The sequence below is a fragment of the Phascolarctos cinereus genome, unplaced genomic scaffold (assembly GCF_003287225.1).
Source record: "Phascolarctos cinereus isolate Bilbo 61053 unplaced genomic scaffold, phaCin_HiC Scaffold_1;HRSCAF=81, whole genome shotgun sequence".
Lineage (NCBI taxonomy): Eukaryota > Metazoa > Chordata > Mammalia > Diprotodontia > Phascolarctidae > Phascolarctos > Phascolarctos cinereus.
In genome coordinates this window covers 220925209-220943777 of record NW_027555514.1, presented here as the reverse complement: position 1 = coordinate 220943777, position 18569 = coordinate 220925209, and the positions used below count along the sequence as shown (strand labels likewise).

At 49.6% G+C, this 18569-nt stretch overlaps 1 protein-coding gene across 1 annotated transcript in view; it reads right to left on the bottom strand.

The window, feature by feature from the left end:
- LRP1 (LDL receptor related protein 1) overlaps positions 1-17047 on the bottom strand; it is a 111967-nt gene extending 94920 nt beyond the window's left edge. The window contains exons 1-4 of the mRNA XM_020990096.2: positions 16663-17047; positions 8979-9101; positions 6294-6431; positions 4038-4157 (exon numbers count right to left, since the gene is read on the bottom strand). Of these exons, the coding sequence (XP_020845755.1) occupies positions 4038-4157; positions 6294-6431; positions 8979-9101; positions 16663-16723 (442 nt within the window). The 5' untranslated portion in view covers positions 16724-17047. The remainder of the gene's footprint in view (positions 1-4037; positions 4158-6293; positions 6432-8978; positions 9102-16662) is intronic.
- Positions 17048-18569: the final 1522 nt, after the last annotated feature.

The window sequence follows — 18569 nt, the reverse complement described above, 5'->3', positions numbered from 1 at the left end:
AACCTTTTACAAATTGATGACAACCTACTTTCTAGTCTTTATATATACATATATATATATATATATATGTATGTATGTATGTATGTATGTATGTGTCCATATGTCTGTATATATATATGTGTTTGTAGATATATACACACATACACATGTGTATATATGTGTATATAATGAGTATCTATAATGTGTGTGTATATATGTATGTATATATATGCACGTGTATGTATATATATGTATGTGTGTGTGTCTATCTATCTATCTATCTATCTATCTATCTATCTATCTATCTATCTATCTATCTGTATCTCCTTTCCCCCCGCAAAAAAACTTTCATACAGTCAAACTGGTCTCCTCGTTCTTCAAACACAATTGTATCTTCCATCACTAAGCCTCTGTATAGGCTGTCCCTCGTGCCTGCAATGCACTCCTTCATTTCTGCCTTTTAAAATGCCTGGTTTCCTTCCAAACTCAGCTCAGAAGCCATCTCCTTTATGAAGACTTTCCTGAATTCTTCTAACTGCTGGTACCTCATCAAACGATTTACCTTGCATTTATTTTATCTAGAAACGGAATCCTAGTTTACACAGCCTCTCTCATCAAGACTTTGGATATTGGTACTGAATCTCTGAGAGGGAATGGAATCTTGGGATAGAGTTCAACTGTCGTGGCTTGAAGAGACTGTAAAGACAGAGTAAGTACTAAATGGACTTCTTTCCAAAGACACTGAGTTAATTGTAAAGGAGAGTCTGAGGAGACATTTTGAGAGAATTAAATTTAAATGTTTTGGTGGAGAAGACATCCTAAGAAAAGCCTTTAATTACTATTCTGAGAGCACTGTTGAGGAGTCAGTCGGCAGTTATAGTCGATAGTTACAGGTTACCCTAGATCTCGTCTTTCTCACAGCTGACTACATTGTTGAAATACTTAAGTACGCCTTTGTCATTCATTATGTTATTTATAAGTTGTATGGCTGATAACATTGATGTTTATTAATTTAAGCCTAACTGGATAGGGGAGGGTGCAGAACATGGACAGAAAGAAAGAGAAGAAGAGACAGAGATAATAGGAAAAGTGGTTTTGTAAACTGGAGTGGGGTCTAACTGATTTAATTCATGAGAGAGACTGTACATTTCTATTCATATATATCACACACAAATATATATATATATATATATATATCATACATAAATATATACTATATAAAATACGTATTATATATAGGAATATATATTTTTATATATAGGAATATATATATGTTGAGATATATGTGTGTGTGTATGTGTATGCATGTGTGTGTATATATATGTATATGTGTGTGTGTATATATATATATATATATATATATATCCCTTGATTGCCTTAGAACCGGGCTAGAGAAGGAACAAGGAATGAACCAGTATCAGTTAAAGAGGCTTGAGGGTTGCTGTGATTGTCCGCTAGCTAGAGCATTCATCCATTCCCCACACAGCTTATACATCCTAAACCCTGCTACACCGATATGTACACATGTTCTCTCCTCCTATTGAATGTCACTTCCTTGAGGTCAGGGATTGTTTGATTTTTGCTTTTCTATCCTCAGGCTCTGTCAGAGTACCAGGCACATACTAGGGGCTCTTGATAAACGTTTGCTATTGCCCAACTGATTTAACTACAACACAAAATAAGACATCCATGATACAGACATAAGATCTGATCATGACAGTTTCTGTTGCCTAAAAGATAAAATACGTAATTCTTTGCCTGGCATTTGAAGTATCCTTTACAATCTGGTTCCAATCAATCTTTCCAGTACTATTTCCCATTACACCCCTTAAAATATTCTTTTCTGTTCCAATCACATTGGACGGCAAGCTGTTTTCTGATCTTGGCCTTCATACATCTGCAGAAGTTGTCCCCCAGGCTGGATATATACTCTCTTCTCATTCCCACCTACTGAAATCCTTTTCCTTCTTCAGGGCCCAGTTCACTTGCCACCTTCTCTAAGAAATCTTCCCTGACCCCTGCCTCGCACTGACTCTCTTCCCTTCCCGGCTGACTAGGATATCTCTTGGCTCAACGGTTCATTCAGCATTTTATCTGGATCTTTCCTCAGCCCTTATCACAACCTGAGTAGCCTTGGGAAAGTAACCTAAGCTCTCTGGTCCTTAGTTTCCTTAGTTGTAAATATGGAGACTACGGACTAGATCAGGTGTGAGTAAACTATGGCCAGAGGTGCACATCCAGCCCGCTGCCTGTCCTTGTACAGCTAAGGAGCTAATAATGTTTTCCCCCATTTTGAAACACAATAAAACTTTATTTAAAATGTAAAAAAAAGCAACCTGACCCATTCTTAGCTTGTAAGACCATCAGTATCCCAATGCCCTGGATGTGATGAGTTTCAACGTCCTTTTCCATGTTCTATGACAACAGAATCTTGTACCACACTTGTTTATGTCATATCCACCCAAATGGGCTATAAGGTCTTTAAGGGTGGTGGCTATGTCCTTTTTTCAACTTTGTGTCCCCACAGGCTAAAGTTTAGTAAATCTTTGTTGAATTGGTTTGAATAATTGGTACAAAGTTTCAGGTGAGGGCTAAGGGGGGAAAGTCATTACTGACTAGGGGGATTAGATAAGGCATTACCTAATATTGCAGATATCTGCCTCAAATGCATTTGAGTTGTGCTTTATAGGATGGGTAGGAGTTCAATAGGCCTCAAGGACTGGGGAAAGACATTTGAGGCACAGAACACAACAGGGTGAGCAAAGGTACAGAGATGGGTGAGTACAGAACACGGAGAAGATAGTAAGTACTGCTATTTGGCCAGAGCATCGAGTAGGTGGAGGCAGCTAGTATAAGTTAAGGCTGGAAAGGTAGGGTGGCAGAGAACTGCACAGGGCTTTGAATTCCAAGCTGAGTTCAGACTTTCCTGAATATTCCCTCAATAAGGAGCCATTCAAAGGTTTTGAACACAGAAATGACTCAAATTGGCCCCATGCATTAAGAAGAATGAGTCTTGGCAGCTATGCAAAGGATGGGCTAGAATAGGGAATGAGTGGAGGTCAGAAAGAAGGGTGGTAATGAAGGTCCGTGGCAATGGGAAGAGAGAGGAGAATATGACTTTGAGAAAGATTTCAGAGACAGAATCAACAGGGCTAGGCAGCTTATTGGATATGAGATAGATTAGTCAAAAGGAAAGAGCCAAAGGCAACTCCAAGTTTTCCAACCTGGGAGAAAGGGGACTGTCGTAAGTGACCTTCTATGCTATTTATCATACTCTGCCTTATATGATACAGAGTCATATGACCCTGAAGTAGGAACTGCCTCCAATATACAGATCAGCTATTCATCTATAATTTATAGTCTCAGAGAACTGCCTAGGTCATTGAGAGGTTAAATGACTTGCTTATGGCCACACAGCCATGTCAGAGGCAGGACTGGAACTCAGGCCCTCCTGACTCCTAGACCAGCTCTCTATCTGCTATACCACACAGTCTCTCAATTCTGCCTTGGAAAACAGTTATTTGTATCTCTGTCTTATCTCTCCTTTAGCAGAATGTGAGGTCCTTGAGTACAGAGATGATCTGTGTATCAGCTACAGCTACTACGATAGCCAGCCAGCCAGGATCTGACCAGCCTGGCTAATATTTTATCCTGGAATCCTCCTGCTTCTTAATTTCATCATGTGCTTTTCTAGCTTTGATTTGATTGATGGTCTGTGAAATAGATGAAAATGACTTTCCTTTCTGTCTTGGTATTGCCAGCGCCTAGCCCACGGAGGTGCTTGATAAATGTTTCTTGATTATCAATTGATTTATTGTTATTTCAACCACAGCATCCAGAACAGTATTTAGCTTTTGTAAGTGCTTAATAAACGTTTATTCATTTGATTTCCCTTCACCTATCCTTCCTCCCTCCTTCCTCTGCATTTCCCCTCCTCCTTCCTCTCCCTCCATCTTTTCCTCTTTTCTCTTTTTATTTCTCTCTCTCTCTCTCTCTCTCTCTCTCTCTCTCTCTCTCTCTCTCTCTCTCACACACACACACACACATAACATACACACCTTTGCAGCTTTTATTGTCACTCTGGAGCTGGAAGCTGCTGTTGCAGTAGCAGGAGGGCCCACTGAGTGTGGGCACACAGTGATGCTGGCAGCCCGCTCTGGAGCAGTTGGCTCGGAGCTCTGGGGAAGGGGGAAGAAGGACACACAGACACAAATACACACAGAAGCCCATTAACAGAATCCTATCATGCTGCTCTCGTGTTCTTTCCCACTAGGAAGTTTTCCGTCTCTTCCTTAAGGAAAGCAATGGTATTCCTTGCCTCTGGCCTGAATGAGAACATGGGATGGCCTGGGTCTGAGTGTTCAGGGGCTATGATGATACTCAGTGTACAGAGTGCGCCTCCCCTCAGAGCTCCGCCTCCTATCCCGAAGCTACCCACCTCCCCCCCCCCCCAACCGGGCTTCTAACAACCCAATAATCTTTGCCTAGGGGTGGTAAGTAGTGGTGGTAGGTCGAAAAAAGATGCTGGAGAAGCAGGACTTAAGTTCCCCTCTGGACCCTTTCCCCATTTCCCTCTTCTGCCCATGACCCACTTCCACCCAGAAGACAGAGCTGAATGAGCTGAGGGGAGAAGAAAACGTGTGTAGGGGAGCACCTGTTCTCCCAGGCCTGAAACCCAATTAGCGGTCCTCGAGTGGGGCTGTGTGGCCGGGCAGCCCCACCACAAAGACCCCTTTGTCTATCTACCCACCAGCCCCGGCATCAGAGATTGAGAACTGCCTGATCTGCTAAAAGGTTTAAAAGCTGTAAGCCTGGCAGAGGGAGCTTGGGGGTGTTGGTAGTGAGACAATAAGGCTGCATCTATTCCCCCACCAAAGCAGTGAAAATGTCCTACTCTTTAGATCTCAGAGCTAAATATTCCCTTTTTTGGAGGGGGGGCAGATGCCAGTGGCTTCTGGGTTTTTGGGGCATAGAGCCCCAGGAAACTGATAAGCCCAAAGTTCAAACTCCAGGTTTAGGAGATGTTGGGTTTTTGAAGTAGGGGGAGGAAGAAACATTGTGACTTCAAAGAAAATGACCTTTAACCTGCCCACTTTTGACTCCTGCCCCAATGCCCCTAAAAACGATCAATATAGGTGGAAAAAGGATGGGGGGGTGAATGAGAGTTCAACCTCTGGACCCTCTGTGTTCCCCCATTCCTATCCCACAGGCCCCAGAGACAAGAGCCAAAATAAACAAGGAGGAAGAAAAAAAATCGTTTGCAAATTCCTCTCTTCCCCACCCCCCATCCCTAAACAGTGAACAGAATCCAGATGTGACTCCTCCGGAAGGCAGATGTTTTCCAGCTACTTGGAGTACATGTACATGAAGAACCTTCCTCTTATCTTGTAGTAGTGGTGAAGTGCCAACTCCCCCACCCCCACCCCATCTCCCAGCCAGGGACTCCATCCCCTTTCCCCTTTCCCCCAATCTCATCCAGGCTTCCTCTGTGACCCCCTTTCCCCCCAAGTGTTTCCAGGTTGGCTCTCCTTCGGCTCCCCACCCCGCCATGCTAGTTTTCTCCAGGATAGCTGCCTTCACCACTCCCTTCCCCCAACACCAGCCTTCTTCAAGGTAGATAGTCCTTCAACCATCACTCCACTTATCCTTCCCCATATAGTATACACATAGCCTTCTTTCAGGAAGGTCCCCCTTATTCCCTCCTCTCAAGTCTTCTCCAGGATGGCAGCACTGGCCCCTCTCATGTATCCCTAGCCCTAGATTCCCTCCTTACATCCCCTCTTCATCTCAACCTTGACCCCATTTAGGGTCAGGTTCAGGACTCACTAAATTCTGAAAGGAGTAGGGAGGATTAAGAGTTTCAGGGAAGTGGGGAAGAGGAGCAAAAAGTCACAATTTATCTGAAATCTAGCCCTGAACTTTCTCCCCTAAGGTATAAGCGCCTCCTCTATGACTCACCATAAACACACCCGGAGGACCCTGACCTCCACAGGCCCATGTTCTCCCTTCTCAGACTAAATGAGAAGTTAATATTTCTGCCCAAGGCAATGGGTAGACAACTGATTTCCTCCTGCTGCTTCTCTCTCCCCCCTCCCCTCCAACAGAAATCACATCCCAAGGCTAAGGAAACTTAAGATCATATGGACCAACTACTTCATTTTACAGATTAGGACACCCAGCCAGAGAAGGAGAAAGGTCCCATCAATCTGTGGCAGAACTTTGGGTTCTGACTCCCAGTCCAGTGCTTTCTCCCAATCTAGCTGCTTCTGGAGGCCGCAGCACAGGAGTGGGTGGTGGGGATGGTGTCACCATACCTCGGCAATGAGGTCCCTCATCAGTGCCATCAAAGCAGTCTTGTATCCCATTGCAGAGACGGGACATGGGCACACACAGCTCTGTGCCAAGGCAATTGTGTTCATTGGGCTGACATCTCTGGACCTTGCTCTGTGGACCTGGGGAATGAGAAAATGAAGGAGAAGGGGAGGGGGATGAGGAGAAGGTCAGCGGCAGGCTCTGGTTACTATGGGCTAGCTGACCATTCCCTCTAGGATAGGACAGTATCCTTCCCCTATTTGACAGACGGCTGAAGTGAGGTATTTGGAGTTCAACAGCAACCCCTCTCCCCACCAGGAGTTACTAATCTTCCTCCCTTTCAGGGTCTTGTCCTGAGTTACCCCCATGAATAAAACCCCAAGCTTTGCTGCCTCCCCATAAATGCCGATTAGCACAAAGTCAAGAAGAAACCAGCCTTCAGGCAAGCACAATGACAAGCTCTATTGCCATGCACCCTGCCAGGCTCCAGGCCCCGTGTTCCTGGCAACCTAGGCAGTGTTATTGTTCAGACCTGGGGGGTGGGGGGAGAAGGAGGAACAGGAGGACCAGGGGAGAACCGTACAGGGAGGGCGGGCTGGGGTCAAGTGTCCAGGGTGAGAGGGAAGGCAGAGTAGTATTATAGTGTATCTGAGGCAGAAAATCCTACTAAGTCACGAGACCCTTCTCTATAGCTCATGGCTCTGGTAAAGAACAAGGGGAAAAGATGGGGCCTGGGATGGGGCAAGAACCTAGACTTGGCTGGTAGAAGACTCAGGGAAAGGCCAAAGGTTACAGTGAACTGGCTTCCTGTCCTCCTTATCTTTCTTCTCCCTTAGCAGTAGGCCCAAAGATGGGAGAGGACTACATTCAAAATCACTATCTCAGAGAGCACTGAGTGTCTGGACAAGCCTGGGAGGGGGGCCAGGTCTTGCATCATATTCTTTGGCCAGTCCCCCCTCATTTCCAGGCAGCCCCTGTTTAGGCAAAACAGGGGTGATGGGAAGGGTGTATGTGTGTATTGGCAGTGTCCTAGTTAAACCAAACAGAGATCACGAAGGAGGGGGGCAGCCTTTGTCCTGAACAGGACACTGAACACCTAGGGGTTAGGCACCAAGGAACACCTGATGACCTGGATGATTCTCTGGCCAAATCCCCACCCCAAGGAATAGGGGAGAGAGAAGTGGAGGAAGGAGGTACCATTAGGACCTTGCAACCTACCCCCTGCACTGAAAGGACAGCATTGATAGCTGTGGCTTAGAGACAGCCACCCCTGCAGAATGTCTCTAACCCATGGGCGGGGTGTGTGTGTGTGTGTGTGTGTGTGTGTGTGTGTGTGTGACAGAGACAGACAGAGACAGAGACACAGAGAGAGACAGACAGACAGAGACAGAGAGACAGAGGAGAGACAGAAAGAGAAACAGAAACAGAGAGCCGGAGACACAGAGAGACAGAGAGACAGAGAGAGAGCATGTGTGTGAGACACAGAGACAGAGACAGAGACAGAGAGAGACAGGCAGAGAAACAGAGACAGAGAACCAGAGACAGAGAACCAGAGACAGACAGAGAGCCAGAGTCAGAGACACAGAGAGATAGAGAGACAGAGAGACAGAGAAAGAGAGAGAGAGAGAGAGAGAGAGAGAGAGAGAGAGAGAGAGAGAAGATCAAAGAAAACTGGCAGCCCCTTATGAGCCCTAAAATTAAAATTACTCCTGGTAATTATTACGGGGTGGCAGGCATGTCCAGGAAGAGTCCAAGAAGCCCAAGTGTTTAGGGAAGGAGAGATTTAGGTTCTGATTTGGGCCCCAGTGGGGAGGAGGCTCATTCCCATCACAATGAATTTGGGTGATTTGTGTGTGGGGAGGGAGGTAGTGCTATATAAGGAAGGCAGATGGACCAGGTATTTGCCTGTGGCCTGTGCTCCCAGGGCCCTACCATTGGATTCCTCCACCCCCACTCTTAGCTGGCAGGGAGGGGAACCTTTCTCCCATTTTAAGCAGCTCATGTTGATTACACCACTTATTAGGGCAGGGGGAGGGGGAGGAGGCCAGAGTGGCAAGAAAGGAAACGCTTCAGCTCAAAGGGCATTGAGGGGGATGTATACACGAGTGTGGAAGGCCTCCAGAGCTAGGTGGCCTGATATGAGGGTAGGGGATATAACAAGACCTAGGAGGAATCTGCTATTGGGTAGTGGGGAAAGGGAATGGAGGAGATGCTGGGTACAATGTCCCAGCATGAGAAATATGAGGGATATGAAGGCAGCGTATGACTCTGGTAATGGTTTCCAATGTCATAATAATAATAGCTAGCATTTAAGTAGCTCTTTAAGGTTTGCAAAGGACTTTACAAATATCACCTCATTTGATCCTCACACCAGCCCTCAGAGGAAGGTGCTATCTTTCCCCCATTTTACAGATAAGGAAAATGAGGCAGACAGAGGTTAAGTGACTTGCCTGGGGTCATACAGCTAGCAAATGTCTGAGGCTGGATTTGAACTCAGTCCTCCCTGACTCCAGGTCTAGTACACTGCACCACCTGACCACCATTTGACAAAACAGGCCCTTGGCTCATTCAGGGTCTGATAAAGTCTCTTCTTAAGGTCTCTCCTTTTCCATGGAACCTTTGCATAAGGCAAAACTGGAAAGGAATAGGACCAAGGGAATGTAAAAGAGGGAACCACAGGTACATACAGATCTCAGGGGCCTCATCGGAGCCATCTGGACAGTCCTTTTCTCCATCACATCGCCAGCCTTTGGAGATACAGGTAATCTGGTCTCTGCAAGCGAACTGCTTAGGGCTGCAGGTCTTGGGGACTGCCGAGAGTTGGGGCAGAAAGAAAGAATGGGGGCATCAGAGAAGATCAGGGCCAGCCCCACACCACTGGAATCCTCCTCTGGGCTTTGGAGCCCCCTATTCCCTCCCCCAACACCTTTCCCCTATCCAGCCTGGGCTCTTAGCCATGGCCTACATGCAGGAGGGAGGAGGGAGAGAGCCATGGCCAGAGCCTGTGGGTCACTCCCAGAACGCTGTGTACCTGGTGAGAGAGGGAAGGGGGGCTTGGAGGCAGGAACCTCCAGGGAACACATTCCACTTCTCCTTCCACCCCCACCTCACAACAACCTCCAAGGCTGCCTTTCCTTTCCCCTTCCCCCACAGTGGGGTCACAGACCCTTTGGCTCAGGGTCACTCAGGCCAGACACCAGCTTTCCCTACCCCAGTAAGAAGCTGATGGAAAAGGCTGACTTCCAAGAGAAAGGTTAAGCTTTAAATACTTTCCCCCCCTTATCTTGCCTTCCTGCTTTAACCAGACCTGGAGAATTAGTTCTTCCTAATCTCCTTGCCACCCCCAACCCCATCCAGACATTCCCTCTTTTTGAACTCTAGCTCCACCCAGCTCCACCCCTACACCCCAAACCTCTGGCACCCACACAGGTATCAGGTTAGAGCCGCCCTTGGCATCAACTGTGGCTGGGCTGATAGCCCACAGGCAAGGTTGGGATGTCTTCCTTTCTCTTTGAAGCCACTTAGAACAATGACCAAGTTAGACTCCAGTCAAAGTAACTGTATGACACTGCATAGGGGTGGATGTCAGGCATCCAAAAGGGACCTTTGAGTTGAGGACCCAGCCGCATGCAGGATGATCAAGGCAACAGACTTGCCCCACCCCAGTTGATATGGTCTCAGAAACCAGAAAAGCTGGGGGCATTGATGCCTAAGGCCAGGATTTTACCCTAAGACGAGGCTCCTTAAGGTTACTTCTGTAAATAGAGAATGCTAAATCATATAAATATAAAGAATTAGAGGGCCTGCCAAGGCCTCACTTAGCCATCTCATTAATTTTTTTGTTTCCCCACTCTGGCCTATGTAAACAGGGTCTATGGATGCTTTATTCTCCAGGGGGAGAAGATCCCTCAGTCTCCCCCTTCCCTCACCTCACCTGAGGTCTCATCTCCCTCCCTCCTGGAGCAGTTTAACTCCCTCCTCTTCTTGCCTTTCCTTCTATGGGGAGAAGAAATGGTGGGTCCCTCTCCTGCAGAAAATGCCTCTTCAGAGTCCCCAAACCAGGGGCTATCTCCTCCACTTCCTAGATCTTCTCTTTTGGGGCGACATTCCTCTCAGATCCCTTTTTCTCCCCACCCCCATTCCCGCATCTCTCCAGACCTCCCCCTGCCACCCCCCACCCATCCCCACCAGGGGGCCCAGGCCTCCAGCCAGGACCTTAGCAAAACCCAGGAAATGCATCAAGGATGGTCTTGCCAGGCCCCAGGAGCTCCCCCACCCCCAATCCATCCTAGCCCTCAGCCCCAAATAAAGGGCCCTTGAGGAGGTGGATAATGCTGAGTTCATTGCCCCACTGGACCAGCTGTGAGGTCTTCCCGGGAAATGGAGCTCGTTAGCATTCGGAAGAACAGTCCTCTTTCCTCAACAACTCCGTTGGCTGGAAGGGGGGGGGCGGATTTGGGAGTGGTGCAGAATGGGATTCAGAGGCAGATGGGATACTTGAGCAGAGAACTGGTACGCTACAGCCCTAGCCACGCTCCACTTTTATTTCTCTTATACATCTCCTCTTTCTTTGCCCTGAACTTGAAGTCAGGGCCCAGACCGGGTCATTTGTTGCTTATCCCGGCCTCTCCCCCATCCATGCCCCATTCAGCGCCCTTCCCATCTATCCCTTCCCCCGCCTCCCCTAGCCTCTGCTTGGTCCCTCAGCCTCCGCTTCCCCCCACCCCCCTTCATTTTTGGCCAGAGTTCGATAGAGGAAACAGCAGCTGGCAAACTCCGAAAGCTGGAATGAGTGAGATTCACAAACCAGATGTGCTCTTTGGGGGGGGAGGGGTGGGACTGAAGAAGAAAGGGAAAGCAAAGAAGGGCAGAGCTCGGGGCTCCTTTTTCCTTCCCAAAGGCATCTATCCCACCTTCTCCTGTGCCGCTCCGCTCCCCCTCCCCCGACCAGGCCCGCAGGATGGGGGACACTGCTGACCTGCCTGTCAGTGAAAGGACGTGATAACCCTAAGACCTCTTCTGGACTCTGTGAGGCCTGGGAGAAGAAGGCAGGCAGATCTGGAGGACAGGCCCGTACCACTTCAGTCACTCACTTTCAGATAACGGACATGGCTAAGATAAGGTTTTTTATCTAATACCACCAGTCATACTCATCTGTAGGGACTTAGAATTTGTTTCACTTGGAGTTGGCAAACATTCCTCCCTGCCTTCCCTATCCATAATCACCTGAATCTAAAATCGCAAGAACCCCCTCAACCATTGTCTAGCATTGAAGACAGAGAGGAGCTGACAAGGTACTCAAACTTGGGAGGTACAGATGCCTCTAGGAAGAACCAGTCAGTCGTTTCCAGCTCCTGAGTTGGTGGTGTTCCTTGACCAGCTGCATAGACAGGCCAGGATCCGGTAGAACAGTGACAAGAGGCGATTTTTGGTCTATTTCCATTTGGAGGAGGAGAGGGAGCTGGAGTTGGGGGGGGGCAGCTGGCTGGGTAACAAACTTCTGGGAGAAAGAAGAGAGAGGGAAAGGGAGGAAGGGAGGGAGAGAATTCAGCCAGCAGCACAGAAGGGGCGTCTGTTCTCAGCTTAGCTTCTAGACGAATGTGACCGCCATGCTAAAGCTAGCTGACACCCCTGCTCTTCCCACTCCCCACCCTGGGCTCTTGGCCCAGTCCTGGCCCCTGGGGCCACTAAGAATGACCCACTGGAAGCATTCAGCCAGACACAACATGGACTCCCCCTGTCCTGCTCAGACTCTGGCTGAAGCCCTCTCAAGTCCATTTCTGGGACCTTAAGGAGAAGGGGACTGGAGTGGGGGGGAGGGCAAGAAGAGATCAAGATCTGGAGAAGGAAAAGACGGCAAAGGCCTTTCTTTAGGGAAGAGAAGTTGGGAAGGTAGAGTCTTGGAATAAAGGGGTGCTAGTCCTTCCCTACACCAATAAATTAGCAGCTTGAGAGGGAAGGGAAGTGTTCTGTAAGGGGATTTCCCAAAAGGCTGGAGAGACCTGGGGAACAGAGGCAAAGGGAGAGATTAATATTCCCCTCCTGGGGCTATCTAAGGAAAGGAATCACATAGAATATATTTAAGGGAAGGGAAGAAGGTGGGGGGTTGGAGGAGCACTCTGGGGGACACAGTGAACAGGAATATGAACTTTCAGAGAAGCTGGGCACGGGGATAACAGAAGGGCCTCCCAGGCCCAAACCCAGAGTTTTTTACTTGATTTAATGTATTTTGGGTGTTACCCCACAGCTCTGGAAGCTCCCAGAGGCTCAGACACATTTTTGTCATTCCTGAGTCTGGGCCTCTGCTCTGTGGCCAGGATGGACGGATGGGGTGGCTCAGACCGCTGGGGGAGGAGAAGAGGGCCCCCTCCACCCTGAGTCAATATTGACTCAGCAGGACATGAGCCTGACCCTTAACCCCCTCTCCCCACAAGATTTTTCTTTGACCCCACAAATTAAACCCAGACCACCAAGCTATCCTTAGAGGTCATCACATCTATCCCTCTGCCTTCACAATCCCAAGCGTATCTGCCTATACTCTGCAAGGAAGCAAATTCCCTAGGCTAACTAGATTCCCCAGATCTTTCCTCTGATCTCTTTAATTATTGGAAAATCCCCCATGAAGTCCAAGTTCTCTTCCTCCTGATGTTGCCTCAGCCCCTCACCTCACCCTCTGCCCATGGGATACAGTAAACTCACTATATTCTGAGACTCCCCTTCTAATACCTGCTCCCTAAGTAGGGGGGCAGAGAAGAAAGGAGGCAGGGGAGACATTTATTTTGTCCAGTTTTCACTGGAAGCTTAAGAACTCATTACCCCGGCCAGCTCAAGAGAGAGCACATGATATAGACTTAGGGGGTGAACAGAAACAGAGAGATATCAAGAGACAGAAGAGTCCAGTGAAAAAAGGTAAGAAAGACAGAGTCAGGGAGGGGAGACAGAGAGAGGAGAGAGACAGGGAGGGGTCGGCAATCTAAGTGAAAGCTGCCAGAGGCAATGACATAGCTGTCCTGGGGTGAACCCAGCAAATGACACCATCATGGAAGCAATAGTGTAGAAATGGGGCTGAGGGTACTAAGTCCCCTTCCCAGCTGCCTGCACTTAGCCTGGAATTACCAGGAGTGGGGGACAAACTCCCACTACACAGAGAAGGAAAGCTGTTAGGATTCATGTCGAGGCCTTTCCAAGTCAGGGAGACTTGGAAGGATGAGAGGGGGGAAATTGAGAGCTGGGCATCTACCCGGGGTTGGGGCAGGAGGAGGGGAGGAGCAGACAAGGGACAAATGACCCCACCACCCCAGTCTCCCTCCATCACCACAGAGGGAGGTTTCACGCTTGGTGCCTCTAGGCCACAGGCTCCGGAAACACTCCAGAGCCGACTGCTTCCTTCTCTAAACAATGCTGATTCCTGCTGATGGAGCTGAAACCTGGCTACAGAGCCAGGGATTGAGAGGAGAAGCTGAGCATCCCCAACCCAAGCACACATCCCCAGGCCCACCTTGGATGTAACCCCAAGTGAAAACCTAGGTCTGAAAACCCTTATTCAACTATGCTCACATATACCTCAAGGATTTCCCAGAAGCAAATCATTGGGACCATGTCCTGAACCCTTCCACCCATGATGCAGGGGAGGGATCAGGGCTCAGTGACCCAGGAATTAGACCCTCCATTTTCCATCTCCACTGAGAGTAGAGGCTGAGAAGATGATAAGATATGAAAGAAAACTTCCCAGAAGTGAGAGGAACACATACATTTGGGATGGCAATTCCTTCCCCGGTTTGGCATAGGGGTGAAGTGGAGGGAGGAGTACTAGAAGACAGCTCTGGATGAGGTATGGTCTGAGCTCAGGGCTGGGGGAGGGTAAGAGAGGAAGATGATCTGGGGAAAGTAGAGAGGGGGCACAGTATAGCGTAAATAGAGGGTGGAGGAGGATTTGGGGAGAAGGAACTCCAACCAACTCTTCCCTAAGCTATTCTATTGATTCAGAGAGAAGAATGACCTCTTCCTACCCTCAATTACCATCACATGGCAAGAAGTATCTAAAGAGGGAAAATGAGGTACAGAAACAAAACAACATGGACTTTTAGGTGATAATCCAAAAGTTTTTTCCCTTAATATTAATGTGAATTTATATATCATTTCAGAGTTTACAAAGCACTTTTCCCCCAACAGTCCTGTGAGGCAGATAGTGCAAATATTATCATCATTTCACAAGTGAGGAAACTGGTGTTTGAAAAAGTGAAATAATTTGCCCATAGTTACATAGCTAGTACTCAAGGCTAGGTTCCCTAACTTCATTGTACTTCATTCATTGCTCTTCCCATATTTACAACCGCCTCTCTCATCTCATTCTTTGGGTACAGTATGACCTGAGATAATTGGAATTTGGGGAGAGGGCAGTATTGGAGAAAGGCAATAATTAGGGAGAAGGAATAGAATATGCTGTAACACCACACCACACAACCCCAACCCTCCCAAAAACACACGCCAGAGAGGGTAGCCAAAGCCAGCATTAGAGCCCCTGAACACAGGACAGCTGTGTCCCTTTCTCATCTCATTGTGAAAATCCAGCTGGGCCAGGGAGAACATCTCAAGATGTTTTCTGTTCCCCACAGTGGCCCCTCCAGCCTCTTCCACCCCCCCCCACCAAACTGTTTTTCTCTCCTTGTCTTAACTTTTCTGATCCTTCCTAATCTTTCCCAGAATTCTCTTTGCCTCAGTTTCCCAACACTTGAACCTCCTCACTGAAGGAAAAAAAGTTAAATATGATAATTTGGGGTACAGCAGGCAGAGACAGGATGGTTTGGGGAAAGATGAGGGCAGAGATCCTCCCTTCCTCTAAACTGGGCAATTTCTGTTTTTGTTTTCCTCCTAGCCCAAAGAAGACAGAGAGTCTTGAAGGATGGTATAATTGAGGAAGGGGGCAATGAATCTCCCCCCCAGCTACTTACTTGGGATCCTCTGCTCCCCAAACTTCTCTTCCTCTCCCCAGCCTCACTCTTAACAAAAGTAAGAGGGTCTTTGGTTCCCATTGAGGTCAGGGGGGAAGGGGGACAGGGCAGTTGGAATTCTGAGAAAAACTTTCCCAACCCCAAACTTGGCAAAGTTTTGGAGATTGGAAGTGGGGGTGGAGGTGTGGGGGGGCCTGGGGAGGGAGGGTTATTTCTTGCTGTGGGCAGAGTATGGAGCCCCCTGGGGGAAGAGAGTGGTGAGGCACCCCACACACAATCTGTGGGGCTCGGCTCAGCCCAGCCCAATCCCCAATCTATTCGTCCCTGTTCTTGACTTAGACAAAACTTGAACTCATGACTCAGGGTTAAATAGGAAAAATAGCCAAAGGGGGGAAAAGGGGAGGGAGCAAGAGGTCACTCCCAGTTCCGTAAAGCACATACTGCTAGAGCTGATGTCTGCATTATGCAAAGGGAGAAGGGGGAGGGGGGAGAAATTAAAAACAAATTCACTTAAGTTGCAGAATAGGAAACAGCAGCGACATACCCCCCTCTCCTCCATCACCAAACTCTCCTCCTAGTCCAAAGTGTGAGGGTAGAAAAGCATTCTGTGCCCCCACCTCAGTGATCCAAACCAGACTCCCAGCCCCTCTCCTCACTGATGACGTCTGACATTTCATCTCAAACCTCCAGAAATTAAGAATGGAAATTCGAAGTAACATAACAACCCCCACCCCTCCCACCTCCATCCCAATACAGCTCAACCCAACCCTGGCTACTGACAGAGGCCCACAAAAGGGGGAATGTAGAAAGATGTGGGACCCTGGAGGCCTAGGCTAGAACCCGGTCATTTTAGAACCCATTTCCTTCACCCCTGCTCCAGGGCCCAGTCAATCTTTTAGTACATGTCTTCTTCCTCTCCTCACACCTCTGCCCAGTGTGGGCACCTCGGAAAATCACTTCCCCCTTCGGCTTTTTTCCTCTACGCATCAGAAACGCACTGCAGACCCCCGCCCGAGCAGCTCCCCCCCCCGTTGCAGATGTTTAATGCAAATCCAGATTCCTTCACAATTCAGATAGGGATGGGGGGGGGGACCGAGACACGTACTCCGCTAGAAATAGAGACAGCACAGGCCTCCCTCTATTCTCGGTGGCACTAAGGGGGCACCAGGTCTGCCCCCCAAGCGAGTCTTTGTCTGAACTGGGGGGGTCCGGGAAGCATCTTCCAACCCAGGCTCCCCACCCCCAGCCAACCCGGACCCCTGCTCCCAGCCCCCAGCCGGGGCGCTGCTGTGTCAGCTGGACCCGGATAACAAAAGGCCCCCCCACTCCGCGACTCCCTCCCCTTTCTGCAGTAAGAGGTGGGGACTGGGGAGGGGGCGTCCTCGGGGAAGGGGGTGAGGGTGGGGGGAATCTCACTCACCATCCATCGCCGCTGTGGCCAGAGCCAAGATCAGCGGCAGCAGCAGTAGCGGGCTCAGCATGGTGGTGCGGGGCCGATGCAAACAGCCCCCTCCTCCGTAATCTGGCTCCTTTTAGTCTGTGCCCCCCTTCAGGGGGGGTCCCCCGTTTTCCTCCCCGCCTTTATTTTTGTCTTTTCTTTCTGCAAAGCGAAGCGAGCTCTGGGATCGGAGTTGGGGGGGGGAGTGATAAGGCAATAGTTAAGAGCCCCTCCGCTGGAGCGAGCTGGCGGGGAGGATGCGCCCCCAAATCAAACACCTCGAGGTCCCCCCTCCCTGCTTTTCTCTTGGCTCTCCCCTCGCCTTGGGCTTAGCTCAGAGCCCCATCTCGGAGCCGCCTCCGGCTGCAAAAATGCACAATTGGGAGGAGGCGGGGGGGGATGGGGGGGCGTGGACGGGGTGGGGGAGCCTGTGAAGGGGGTCCTTCGCAGCTTTGGGAGAGCCGGAGGGTTCCCCTCTTTTCCTCCTCCGTGCAAGGGCCCTGAGCTCGCGCCTGTGCTCCCGGGATGGAGGTGGCGCGGGGGGGCCGGGGGGAGGGAAGGGGGGAGTGGGAGGTAGGGAGCAGAGGGAGGGGGCGGGGAGGGGGAAGGGGCGGGGAGAAAAAAGAGGGGGAGAGCTAGCTACGCGGCAAATGTCTTGGTGCGCATGCGCGTCGTTCTCGCACTCACCCTCCAGAAGAGGGGGAGAAGGAGGAGTGGCAGGGCTGAGGGGCTTGGAAAGCGGTTCAAGAGAGGCGGTGCCATGTACCCGCGAGCCAAGACATAGGATCATAGGACTGAAAGCTAGAAGGGACATCCACTCTAGCCCTGTCATTTTACAGATGGGGAAACTGAGGCTCGGAAAATTTCTGTGACTTGTCTGTGGTCAAACTGATTGCAGAGCTGGGATTCGAATCCGACTACAAATATCTTTGCCTCTTTCCCCAAATCCAACTGCTTTTGAGCGAAGATTGCAGTCTCTTCTCCCCGCCAGCTCCCTCCGTCTCCATCACCTCCCGTCTGAGTCTTCCAGAACTGAAAGGATAGATAGGAAGGGTGTGGAGGCGAGGGACCAGCCATACAGGGTTTCAGCCCCGTCCTGGGTTCTAGATTCTGCTCTTTGGACTTGGGCCTATACCCTTCTGCAAGCTTGATCCTATCCCTGTTCTCCCATTCCCCCCCCCTTCCGCACCGCCGCTCCACCCCCACCCCCCCAATCCCAATCCCTAACCCATTGAGAGTTGGGGAAGAGATGCCAGTCGGTGAGGAAGGCACTGGGAGAAGTTGAGCATTGATTTGGAGGCTCTGGGAAAAGTGGAAGGGGATTGGGGCTCGGGGCAAAGGGGGCGGGTTGGGGCCGCCCAGGCCCCGCCCCACCTCCGTCTGTCTTCAGCCTCTCAGTAAACAGGGACGTTTGCCGGGACTCGACTGAACTTGTACTTTCGCCTTGGGTTAAGGGATAGAGCCCACCTTAGTGCCCATTCCTTTAATTCCCCCCCCCCACACACCTCTCCTGGCTCAGAAAAGGTTTTGGGGCAAGCTATTTGGAAGGGGGTGAGTCACTGGATGGGTGGGGCGGGCAGCGCCACCGCCTCCCCGGAGGAGGTCAGAGGTATTTGTTGTTGTTTTTTTGTTTTAAAAAATTTCTGTTTTGGTCTTTTCCTACTTCCCAGGTGACTTCGGAAATGAAAGTTAGGGACAAGAGTTCCAAGTCTCTGGGTTCTAGACTCACAAACACGAAGGTTTGCAGTTAAAAATTGGGAGACTCTGAGGATCGGTCTATGATTTCTAGAGTTTACTGGATTTCCATCCCTGAGTGCCCAACCGTGGTCCCAGGTTCTGAGTCTTTGGTCTCGGAGTTGCGATAGACATCCCTCGAGCTCTGGGCTCTA